Raw genomic sequence first — 13,089 nt, forward strand, 5'->3', positions numbered from 1 at the left:
TAGGACTTTTTTAATGTTTTTTTTCTCTTCTGACAACTAGGTGTTTGATGAGAGAGCAGCAAACTTTGAAAACCATGCTGCTAGACTGGGAGCTACAGCAGAAAAAGCAGCTGCGGTGGGAACTGCAAATAAAACTACTGTGGAGGGCATTCAGGCAACCGTGAAATCTGCAAGGGAACTCACCCCACAGGTGCTTCCTCGGTGTGGAGGGCTTTGAAAGGGCTGGGATGACTTCTGGGGAATTCTGCTTATGCTTCTCTTCTCCAAGAAAGATGTCAATACCAACAAGGAACACAGTGCTGACACCCTTAAAGGGGGATGGCTAATATTTGTATACATGATACCATGTAGAACAAAATGATTAAATGGCATGCTTTACTCTTCAACTTTTGGACAGAAATGTCTGTCATTTATACTTGAAACAAAATGATTTTGAGCCTTAGTAAAATATGTAAGTGGAAAAAATGATCGATCTTTTTTTCTCCAAATAAACTTCTATCTAAATTTTGGTAGTGTAGTAAGTATGGTACTTCAGTGCTTTTAAAAGTTGTTTATAAGATAAAYTAGTAGGTAGTTGAAGTTCAGAAAAAAGTACTTGTGCCATCTAATTTCAGGAGTACTGTAGATCTTCAAGGAGCTAGATGTTGCCCTAGAATTAATGAACTAGTTTTTCAAATGTGGAGCTACCCATCCAGTCCTGCAAAAAACCCCACATTTTCAAGAACACGTTTAATGCCTTTATGTACTAATAATTAAAAATGTCTTCTGTTGGCAGGTAGTATCAGCAGCTCGTATCCTCCTGAGAAATCCTGGAAATCAAGCTGCTTATGAACATTTTGAGACCATGAAAAACCAATGGATTGATAATGTAGAAAAAATGACAGGTAAAGTAGGAATTTTTGTTCAACATCCTACCTATGGCTAACTAGCTTGTATAGATTTTTCTCCATTCTGTTTGGATTGATGAAACATGCAAAGAGTCCTGACTGAACTAAAAATRTAGGAAGAAAATGGGAATGTGCTCTTTGACTCTGCTTTAGTTCTTTTGTGGGAAAACCAGAATACCATCACTTTTTATTGCAGCTGCYGTTCTAGCAGGATATCACTGTGTGAATTTGAGCTTTTTTTCCTCTATAATCTTGGCATGTTGAAATAGGATAGATAATTAAGTGAAGGAAAGAAAACTTGTTCAAAATACTGTAACAGCTCGATGAATGCAGAGARTAAAACAAAGCTACTGGTCCTGCTGAAAAACTGAAATGTTTCAGGCCTTCCCAAGTGCAGATCCTTTGCACTGACTGTTTATACCTCCTCCTCCCTTCCAATATTTTAAATCTCACTGCCTTGTCACTGTGAATCACTCCTATGTAAAAAGCACAGCCAGAGAAATCTTTCCTTTGGAATGAATGGGAGAGTACAAAAGGTACTGAATATGCATAAGGAAATTTGGTGGGAAGAAGGAATCTCTGCTGCACTTACTGTGTAAGCCAGTTCTTGACTGAAARAACATTCCATGCTGGAGGAGTAAGAGCTTGGGGTGTCATTAACAGGCTCTCACCAYGGTTACTGTCACAGAGGTGTCACAGAATTGCAAGTTAAATTGCAGTAGTACATTTGGTCTGATTCCCTTGCCCTCATCTGCTCTTCCCCACACGCTGGTTTTAAAATACTTACATTTCTGGTTTTGAACTATCTTTGGAATATCAAATATCCTTTTCCACAGATGAAACTAGAATATTAATATATTTAACTTTTATTCTAGGGTTGGTGGATGAAGCCATTGATACTAAATCTCTGTTGGATGCATCAGAAGAGGCTATAAAGAAGGACCTGGATAAATGTAAAGTTGCAATGGCCAACATGCAACCTCAGATGTTGGTAGCTGGTGCCACCAGCATTGCCAGACGAGCAAACCGCATCCTGCTGGTCGCAAAACGGGAGGTGGAAAATTCAGAAGACCCTAAATTTCGGGAGGCTGTTAAAGCAGCCTCTGATGAGCTGAGCAAAACCATATCCCCCATGGTAATGGATGCTAAAGCTGTGGCAGGCAACATTTCTGATCCTGGTAAGGATTCAATCAGCTCATTTAAAATGTGCTTTTTACGGACTGGAGATGTGAAGTAGTGCTCATTTTTTCTTATACAGCTGTGTATCTCCTTTTATGTAAATATTGTGTACATTTACATCTCAGAATGATGAAATCAAGCTCATAGCATTAACTGCTGCATTCTGCTGTTCCAAAATGCAATCAAAGGCCTTTGGCATATTCAAGGGAAAAGGATCCATCATTCTAGTATATGTGATTTCATATTCATTAATTAGAAGCATTTGTTATTAGTTTTAAGTAGTACTACTTTTATATCAGAAACTATTAAATTTTTTTTTAATTCTAAAAATTGTTCAGGGAACTACTTTGGCTAGTGACTATTACTCAGCCAAGGCTTTATTTTATGCATGTTGCATATGACAGTAACATTTGAAGCATGCAAGTCCACTGTAAACAATTTGGTAGTTTTTAAACACGCTTACAAGTGTACATGGCACAGGACAGTATAGAAGTCGTTTTTGGGGGTAGTGTTCTAAATATTACCGAGTTCTATTAAATTGGTATTAAACTGGTGATGGAATTTTTGTTCAGGTTTGCAGAAGAGTTTCTTGGATTCTGGATACAAAATTCTGGGAGCTGTGGCCAAAGTCAGAGAAGCCTTCCAGCCTCAGGAACCAGATTTTCCCCCTCCTCCTCCTGACCTTGAGCATCTTCATGTAAGTGCAGGTAGCTCATAATAAAATATGCAGTTGTCATTGACATGTGGATTATAYTGAAATTACTTAAGAATATTATTATTCCTTAGAAATAAAAGGTATTTTCTGGCCAGCCATGCATAGTGGCTCAAGTCTAAAAAATACCGATTCACTATTCAAAAGGAAAGATTAAAACATGGTATTTTGTTTAACAGTGTGCACTTGAAAAACTGGAAAAAGACCTGAGGTCATACAATTGTGTCTTRCCATATCATCCTTTACTCAATCTGTGCTCCATTTCATCACACTCAATWAGATGTTTGCCTTCCTTAGCTGACTGATGAGCTTGCTCCTCCCAAACCACCRCTTCCAGAGGGTGAGGTTCCCCCACCCAGACCACCACCACCTGAAGAAAAGGATGAAGAGTTCCCAGAGCAAAAGGCAGGAGAAGCAATCAATCAGCCCATGATGATGGCTGCTAGGCAGTTGCATGATGAAGCCCGGAAATGGTCTAGCAAGGTAAGAAGTTGTTATGAATGCTTTTGTGCTAAAAGGATTATCTTTTATTTTTATTTTCAGGATCAGCATGTTTCGTCTCATGACAGAGTCTTTTATARACTAAATAGTAAAAACACTGCTGAAGGAGGAATTAGAAACCCCTTRAAGTTCACAGTGAACTGTTCCAATTCTTTGAATTGCTAGAATGCTTTATTAACATACCCCTGGGAACACAAATCTGCCCTKTATGCTAAGCTGTTTGTGATCCTTGGTGCTGGTATTGCCTAGGGAGTCACTAATACTTATGTCTATGCAGGCTGACAAGCTGATTGCTGTATTTGAGTGACTTTGAAAAGTCTGTWTGGGAAAGTCTTTATGGATGTTACAGATGAGCTGCAGGAATCATGAGCTGGGTTGTCTTAATTCTGGAAAAAGCTGCAAGTTACTTGGCAGTTAATCTGATGCATTTATGATGGGGAAAAGGACCACATATAGGTGGCCTGGTCTCATTCTTTTTTTGGAGTGAGTCACTTTCACTATTAAGGCTGAAAGCCTGAATTTCCTTCCCATTTCAGTGCTATGATTAAGTAGTGTGAATTTGTTGGTCTCATAAATGCTAMTATCACTTTGTTTTGCTTTTCTCTCTTATCTCTTTTTTCCTTCCCCCRAGAGCTACATTTTTCCTCTAGCAGAAGCTGAGTGCTGAGTAAGAACTTCAGAGATTTAGGCTTCTGCAAGTGTAAATTAAAGGGTCAGAATTCAGCTTTTAAAATCTCCCCTTTTTTCTCTCCACTAATTTGGATGGTGAGTAAGGAGATAAACTTGAATAGTTTACTGAATCCACTTCAGTGCTTTGCGCTAAAGGGAGATATTTGGAAGTACAGATAAAACACAAAAGAAGTTTCTGCAAATCTGTTTAGGTGTCTCTTATCCAAAATAAAAAGTTATATTTTCCCCATATTTCTGGATATACCAAACACATTTTTATATTACTAAAGGGACAGTACTGGAATGTATTAGTCATCTCAGAAGGTAATTTGAGGCTAAAAGCCTTAATTTCAGTTTCCTAAAAGTGTTTTGATGTTGGAATCCCAGAACTGGTAACTTAACAATACAGAGGAGGTAATAAAATGCTTTTACCATATATATACTATCTGCATTCTAAACTAAATAGTGCAAAGCCAAGCAGCAGACCTTCAAACAYCTTGCTGATTATGAAAGAGCTGCAAGATCAGTGACTTTAGATTATAAAACACTGTATTCATCACTGTTTCTTTAATTTGAGACCAACAAACCAGTAAGTTAGCCTGGCAATTGTCCTTCTAGTTCTTTTTTAGCAGTAYCATTTTAGCAATAGGAGTTCAGTTATTCTCACAGTATGTTTTGGGGGAAGAAGTTTAAAAAAACCCTTTTGTGGTCTCTGAACTCACCTGATTGGTTGGAAAAGGGATYGATGGCCAGTGCTACTGAGGAATATGGGTTAGACCTGGAAAAACAGAACTGGATGGTTTTGCTCATATGAAGTCAAACAGGCTGTGTGCAAACTCTTTTGCCTTTTTGTTTGAATCACTTCAGTCTACTGGTTCTTTACCCTGTAGTCAAGTGGGGGTGGGTGAGCAAGTACTTAGCCTTTAAGAAATATTGATAACATTGCTCATTCTTGTAAGAATGAAAATCTGTTTTAATCTTTCTTTACAAAAGCTCCTCTTCATTGAGTGGCTTCTGGGCTTTCATGTACTCCATTTTTCTCATGGAGCACAAGTTGAACAATGGCTATTGCTTTAGTTTCCCTGGCTTCTCCCTCATTTGGATAAATMAGAAAATGAGGGATATTTGGATACTTTTCATTAGATTATACTTAAATAAAAGCTACCTTTGAAGGTGAGTTGATTARGCCCTACAAGTGTTACAGCTTCCAAAATTCCTGTATGTTGTTGTTGACATAAATGAGTTTTTTTCTATAAAAGGTCATACCTTAAGCAAAACACAATTGAAAATGCACGATTTTTGRTAAGAGTACCTTGTGTCACACTTGGCTTTAGTTGAAGTAATACAGTTAGTAAACTTGTAGACTATTCTTGTATTGAAATGCTGCTGTATTATTAATGCCTGTATTGTTACCTCTTCCTCAAGATCTTCTCTAACACAATTAATTTTCTTGAACCTTCTTTCTTTCTTTTTTTTTTAAGGTGACGGATACAACATATTGTGGCAAAACAATGTCATATGTTTCATAACCCTCTTTTCTTACTCATTCCATTTCAGTCCTCTTTAAGAACTTCAATATTCACAGTATTCATAGCATTCAACATCATCTTCTCTTTTTCCAACCCGGTGTTGCGTGTTTACATGTTCTGTGTGTGCATCAGTACTCACTCCTACCATGTCTTCCATCTCACCTCTTGTTTTCCCTCTACATCAAGCACTGTCAGTGGTTTTTCTGTGCTCGTGCTGCTATCTGCTCTTATCRCACATATGAATGGGCTTCCATACAAAGCTTTGTATCTGCACAAATACCACCTCATCAGCTGCTGTGCCTGCTCCTGGGCAGTCAGAACGGCTTCCATTGAGACAGAAAATCCATTTATTTCATTGTTGACTTGCCAGTAAAATGTTCTGTGGGTCAGCCTCTGTCTGTAGAAGCTGAATGCTCAGATGGAAAACATTGATGCACATTTGAATTACAATTTCTTAATATTTTTGGTACCTTTGGTTCACAGATGAAGTGTTGGTTTYTTTCTGCTAATCTTATATTCCTTCCCCTCCTCCCCTTGACCTGATCCAGCCTCTGCCTTGTCAGATCCTGAGAGACCAAGAGGATGTTTTGGTCACTAAAACTGCTCAGTTTGTGCTCTTCTACCAAATTCTGCTTCTTGTACTAACTGTCCCCTGTTTCTCCACCTTTGCTGTCACCTGCAAAGCCTGATGTGACTGTCATTAATGAAGCGGCTGAGGCTGGTGTAGATATAGATGAGGAGGATGATGCAGATGTTGAATTCACTCTCCCCTATGACATTGAAGATGATTACGAGCCTGAGCTGCTGTTAATGCCAACCAATCAGCCCGTTAACCAGCCCATTCTGGCTGCTGCTCAGTCTCTACATCGGGAAGCAACCAAGTGGTCTAGTAAGGTACTCCTGAGTCCCCGGGGACTGATCCGCGTGCATCCGGCCACTTGGAACGCTGACACATTTGCATCAATCACTCTTGATCCCTGCTGGGCCCCGCCATCCTGAATGAATAAGTGTGTCTGCACTTCATTTTAAGGACTGAGAGTGGCTTCACGAGTTTGCTAGATCTGTTTGTCAGTGTCGGATTGAAGCTTGATTGGGGTCACTTATTAATATTCAGAGACTTCCTCTCCTTTTGCATCTGCCTGGTCTTCTTTGTTATGGCAATTTTCAAGTTGTAATAGGGATTGTCTTCCTCCCCTTTGGTTCCTTTTTCCATTCATATGGCTACCTGGGAAGCCATGGTTAATGGTTTCTTAATGACTTCRGGATACAGCAGAGTGTACAGAATTCAAGAAGTCATTTAAGGTGTCTGTTGTGCTTTGCCTCAATCGATTCCGTCAATTAACATACCTTCCAACAAGGAATGGCTTTGGATGGCAGTGGTTATGGAAGAGACTGCCTGACTGCTGGCTTGCACTGGGCTGTATTGCAAATGCTGGTCATGTGAGAATTCTTTTCTGAAGAAGCTGCACTGAATGCTGTTAGCTGCTGAATTGAGATCCTGTCTATGTGAAACCAGTGGAAATCTAACATGAGGTTCAGACATTCACAAGTAGCCTGTCTTCTGTCTAAGCACAACTGTTTGCAAGACTGGGCACTTTTCATAGCATGCTGCAAAGAATAAGGTTGGTGTCCCATAACAAACAAAAGTTAGGGGTGTGTGCAYATGTATGTGTGTGATACTTACATAGATAGTTATACTAAACCATTTTAATAAAAAGGGCTTTTAAAATGTTCTTGTTGTTTTCAGATTCTGGTGCTTGGATAACTTGTTAGACACTGATCCTTCTACGTGAAAACATGGAAAAGCTTTGTGTTATGTCATTTATATCCTAACTGGTTATAGTAGCAAACTCTTTAGCTAATAGGTCACGGTAATGAATAGTTCATTCAAAATAGCTGTTTGTGTCACCTCTATCTGTAAAATGCCTGGGATATCTTCTGGAATTTGCTCGTAGTGAGTCACAGAAATGTGTGCACAGSGGAGAGGATACCTTGGCTCATTTGGGTTCTTACTGTGTACTCCTTGCTCTGAACTTCGTCAGTAGCATTATTCCAGGGAAAGTATGCTAAAGTAGCTCACTTTGCTAATATTTCATCCCCACAGCAGGAATGCTTCAAAGCACCAAATAGTTCACTTTTGACTAACAACTTTCRACAAAGGGGAATAATATTGATGTAGTAAATGTAATGACAGACTACTAACAATMAATCAGCTAGTCTGCTTTCCCTTGCACCAGGTTTCTCTCTGGAACAGTGTATGAGAAATTGTTTTGCCTTGGTCACAATGAATTCACATTTAAAATATTTCTCAGATGTACTTCTGTGACTGAAATGTTTGATGTACAAGAAATCTGGATTTTAATATAAGAAACATCACTAGTTATCTTTTGAACTACCATGTTCCTCTCTACTGGAAACTTTATAACTTTAAAACTTTWTAAAGGGAGAGATTGTATAAAAAATATTTTCAAGGAATAACTTAAAAAAATTTATCCCATTTCCACATTACCTGTGATAAAAAGTTTTGTATGTCAGATTCTCTTCCATTTATCCTTTAGCATTATTAGCAGCATAGCTGATGCTTTAATAACTTCAGTTTTAGATACCACTGAAAATTTTATGCTCAACTGCTACAGCTATAACTGGCTTAACAGGTTATTTAGCACAGGTTATTTTTTGTCAATTAAAGTATTTTTTGTGGGAAATCTGGAATTTCAAATGCTAATAACATGTTTTATCTTAAAATATAGTCAGCAGAGAAGTAACTCTTTCCATGGACAAACTAACACTCTACAACTTCTTTTTCAGTTTTGAAGTGAGCTTTTTTCCTGAGTGTTGAGAAAAAAAATGTCTGAAATGTGTAGTTAGTACAGTTCTTCCCTRTTCCTTGAAGAAACCTCTTCTGTGTTCACAAATAGTTCTTCCATCGTTGGGTAGAGTGTTTGTACCCCGCGTGTCCGGCCCGGGCGGTGTTTGCCCGCTGCTGCAGAGCAGTGACTGTCTCGTTCCGTGCAGGGCAATGACATCATCGCGGCGGCGAAGCGCATGGCGCTGCTCATGGCCGAGATGTCGCGCCTGGTCCGAGGCGGCAGCGGCAACAAGCGCGCCCTCATCCAGTGTGCCAAGGACATCGCCAAGGCGTCCGACGAGGTCACCCGGCTCGCCAAGGAGGTGGCAAAGCAGTGCACGGACAAGCGCATCAGGACAAACCTCCTGCAGGTAACGGGTGAACTGTCAGTGCCTCAAACGCTGCTGGTGCTGTTCCTCAGTGTGGSTGAGCACAGCAGTTGTGCCAGTAAATCATGGCTGTCTTCCCTTGGCTTGTCAAGTTCTGTAGTTTTAGATCCCATAGGAATATATATACACATATATATTCACATAAATATATATATATTCTGTACATTTAGAATTTGATGTTGAAAGAGCTTTTGTAAAAATAGCTACAAATACTGATCTAAGTCTGCATTGTTTTGTATTTCACATACTCAATCCTTTGCATTAAAGAATAATACCTGAAGTGCAACACTTCTTAGCTTTTACAGTCCCAGTCAAATATATATATATCATGCTATTCATGACCAAGCAGACCTTGGAGGAGTATCTGGAAGAACAGAAAAATGTTGGCTCCATCCCAAAAATTCCCAAAGCAAGTAAAATAAGATTAAAATATCCCACCAATATTTATCAGAAAGTCTTGAAGGTTATATGATCCCCTCTATGGTTATTCATTTTGTAATAGTAAAAGAAAAAAAACTTTATCTGAAATAAATGGATACATAATGCATTGGTTCAATTTATAATGTGAAGTGGTTTTTATCCCTGTTACTTAGGTCTGTGAGCGAATCCCAACCATCAGTACACAGCTGAAAATTCTCTCCACTGTGAAAGCTACCATGCTGGGCAGAACTAATATCAGTGATGAAGAGTCAGAACAGGTAAGAGATGTAAAGACTGATGGTAGCCTGGACTTGTTGATCATTTTTATGGGGACAAATATGCAACCTGTGCTATTGGATGTGTTCTGGGAACTTGATGTTGAAGCTTACCGCAGCTGTTTAGGGAAGATAGTTTCAGTACAGCACCTTGGTTTCTGGCACAAACGCTACAGTTTAATAGAGGAACAAGTCAAAAAGCGACTTGGGTTCCAGTTTTGCGATAAACATCTTATCTCCTGCTTTGCCAATAAAACGCCACGGGAAGGACTCGCCGCTGCAGACGGTGCAGGCTGGACCTGGGAGGGGCAGGGGCGCCCTCGGGTGGATTCCAGGGGAAACGTTTMTTTTCCAACATCTCGAGTCCCTGCAGCGGAAATCCTGCAGCTTTGGCTTCTGAGACAGGCTGTTCTACTAAGTGACATTAGGCTTTTATTCAGATTTTGCACAAGCATATGGTGASGAATGGGGAAGTTTTGCTTTGAGTCGGGATAACATTTGCTGGTTCCCAGAGACAATTAATTGGCTTATATTTTCATTGTTTAAGTCAGCAATTAGCAGACTTAAGATACTTGTACAGGGAGTCTTTGTGCATAAAGAGGTCACACGCTACTGTCCTAATAATGGTATTTATTGATAGATTGGAAATCCTTTTTTCTTGACAGGCAACAGAGATGTTGGTTCATAATGCCCAGAATCTCATGCAGTCTGTGAAGGAAACTGTGAGAGAAGCTGAAGCAGCATCCATTAAGATAAGGACAGATGCTGGATTCACTCTTCGCTGGGTCAGAAAGACCCCATGGTATCAGTAAATACTTGCCACATAAGTATTGTTTTCTGTAACATAAAATGCCTTTTTTGTTAACAGAAGAGAGATATTAACAGCAAAAGGTGCTGTATACATGAGCTTAAGATTAGCTGATGCTAATGCCCCATTCTAAGGGTATGAATTATAAGAGAAAGCATTTCAAATGTCTTTGGAACACATTTGATATCAAACACCTCTAATTTGCTGCCAACAGTAGACAGTTCTTTTTTATTTTTTTTWMTTTCAAGGTTCTCTTAGTAAATTCTGTACTTCCAGAAGCACATTTCATTTATGCACTGTATATTCCAGTAGTTTCCATGTGATGATATAAAACATGGACCTCACTTTATGCTTGTCTTGAAAGTTTAGGACACTTGGTTACTTGGCAGTTTTTTAGGGACAATCATTAATACAGAATCGTTCARTTTTTCAACAGGATTTTAACTAGCTGTTCGAAAACCATGCAGAAATGATGGAAGGTGTGGGGTTTTTAATTAAAAGGGGAAGGTGGGGCAGCAGAACAGTTGTAAACTGAGGATTAAAACTCCATGTCTGAAATGCTAATTTTTTTTGCTTTTGATTCTTGCCTGGCAACAGTACTTTAACAGAAACTGGAGCTGTCTCTGTCACCCTCCTGTCACCCTGTAGGTAGGCATTCCAGAACTCTCGTACTGTACTGAAAGATTTTGCAGAGGATGTTAGTGGCACGCTGTTGACAGCTCGARCCTTATGGCTGGAGACCTTAAATCATGAAAGTCTTTCCTTGCTCATTTCAGCAATGTAYTGAGCTGAAAAATCCTGGTTCTCTTAACCTAGCTGCATGTCCAGGACCAGAAAATGCCACATGCTGGCTCTTTCTTTTTGAAAACCAAATGAGCACATGAAATTATTTCCCTCTTCCCTCCACCTAATGTTATTTCAGCCACTAAAGGCAGAAATTAAAATATATTCAGTTAAGGAAGACCTTTAGCCTCACTGCTCTTGTTTCCAACAATGCATAAGCTTTTTGAAACCTGAGCTCTGCAGGGACATGAAAGCCTCTTTAGGTAGTCTGGTGGCCACCAGCGAATGGTGGTTCCTAATGCTGCACATACCTCATTGTTTTTATTGCTTGTGGAGTTYGGAGCCTCAAAATCTTTTTTTCWGGTTCTAGTAACAGTGAATTCAATAATGTGTTACTGTATTTTTAAAAACAAAATCCCAAACAAAATGGCAAAAATAACACCCCCCCAAACTCCCTCCCCTTACTAAAATAGACTTGTGATGCTTTTATCCTTCATTTAATTSCCCTAAAGAAAGGAAAACTTATTTGGGAATGAGTTTCTACATTTGCAGGGAACACTTGCAGTTTTTTGCCCAAATTAGCACTGACCTTGTAATACCCTATTAATTTGCTGATTTGCTGAGAATTGTTGCACGATCAAACCACYTTGAGTAGAAGTCCTTGTGGAAGAACTTCTCAGTCTTAACAGCACAAAGGAAGAGACACAGCACAGTCAGCTGTCCTCTACCTGCCTGCAGCAGTTCTACGCTTGGACCTTCTCCCCTCCACCCTCTTCATTGCACTGTTAWCTAAAAAGGGAAGTTAAACTGTTGATAATACAACTGCCTCAAACTGACCTCAGCAGAGAWGGTGCATGTTCGTCTTGAATTTGCTCCTTGTGTCTGGGTATTACAAAATATGTGGTACTTAGAATCTTTCCTAGTACTCTCTTCCTGCAGTTACCTGCAACAGGGAGAGGAAGGAAGGGGTGCCAGAGCCTTAACCTGGATGCATTTGGTTGGTTTATACCAGATCTTTTAACATAATTTTAATGTAGTAATTTCTATTTAATAGTAAATAACACTGAATAGGTAGGGATTATTTTAAAGGGATTTTCTAAWTAGTCTTCCTGTATTGCTTTTCAATGCTCCTCACATCCCCTCATCCTGCTCCCCCCATCCAGGCTTCTCTGTGAGGTTTTTTTWATTATTATTTTAGCATCACTGTTTAGTTGCTTGAATGATATTAATGCAATATTACTAATGCCTTTAACACATAATTGTTTATGCCAAAGATCACTTTCTGTTTATTGAGGAATGTTTGCAGGAGAGTTTATGAATCATGGTTGCCTTTGATATTCTTCCAGAATGTTTGCTCTAAGTTCTCGAACTGTTGATAGAAGCMGAGACACTTGTCCACCTTATGCAATTACTGCATTTTTGAACACTAYTGGTCTTTGGACCCAAAGTGCAGCAAAAATTTGAACAAGACCATGAATGTCACTTAGAAATGTTTTACCACTATAAAACTTTGTTTATAAACCAAAATGTATTGTATAGTCTAACGTTTTCAACCTTTCTTTGGTTCTGTTAAAACAATAAAAATGCATTTGTACAAATGTCAGCTTCTGAGTGTTAATGATAACACAACAGTGGATAATGCCGTAACAAGAAGAGCAGCAAAAAGCCAAAGCACAAGAACAGTTGTTTCTACATATAGAAAAAAGWGCAAATTTTCTCAAACAGAAGATTAAACAAAGGGTTTAATTCTTTTGTGCCTGTCAAACTATTAATTAAAGAGCTTACTGACAGTGGGAGAAAACAGAAGATTTTCCTGAGGCCTGACAGTGATCTGCTGAAAACTTGAAATGGGGTTTGCCTGATCCTGTTATTTAAGGGAAGAACTGCTACTCTGACCAGCATCTCCTTAATCTGAATTTTACTTCTCAAATTGAATGCAAGAGTGATTAGCACTACAACATGTTATCTTTCCTTTATACTCCTTCAGTGTAAGAACCTCTTATTAACACTTTTTGTTTCTAAAAAAAATCTAGTAGCACACATAATGTTCTTATTTKGTGGAACCAATGTATATTGGTACCTGTAAGAC

At 39.0% G+C, this 13,089-nt stretch overlaps 1 protein-coding gene across 2 annotated transcripts in view; it reads left to right on the plus strand.

The window, feature by feature from the left end:
• VCL (vinculin) overlaps window positions 1-12,613 on the plus strand; it is a 51,541-nt gene extending 38,928 nt beyond the window's left edge. Inside the window, exons 14-22 of one of the 2 annotated variants that reach the window (XM_057383454.1) lie at window positions 41-190; window positions 776-884; window positions 1,763-2,065; window positions 2,639-2,763; window positions 3,076-3,261; window positions 6,162-6,371; window positions 8,493-8,696; window positions 9,308-9,412; window positions 10,075-12,613. In XM_057383454.1, the coding sequence (XP_057239437.1) occupies window positions 41-190; window positions 776-884; window positions 1,763-2,065; window positions 2,639-2,763; window positions 3,076-3,261; window positions 6,162-6,371; window positions 8,493-8,696; window positions 9,308-9,412; window positions 10,075-10,221 (1,539 nt within the window). In that variant the 3' untranslated portion in view covers window positions 10,222-12,613. The remainder of the gene's footprint in view (window positions 1-40; window positions 191-775; window positions 885-1,762; window positions 2,066-2,638; window positions 2,764-3,075; window positions 3,262-6,161; window positions 6,372-8,492; window positions 8,697-9,307; window positions 9,413-10,074) is intronic. The other variant, XM_057383453.1, reaches the window with a different exon arrangement.
• The last annotated feature ends 476 nt before the right edge of the window (window positions 12,614-13,089 follow it).

Source organism: Malurus melanocephalus, unplaced genomic scaffold, assembly GCF_030028575.1.
Source record: "Malurus melanocephalus ecotype Western Australia unplaced genomic scaffold, MMel_1.1 scaffold_634, whole genome shotgun sequence".
Classification (NCBI taxonomy): Eukaryota; Metazoa; Chordata; class Aves; order Passeriformes; family Maluridae; genus Malurus; species Malurus melanocephalus.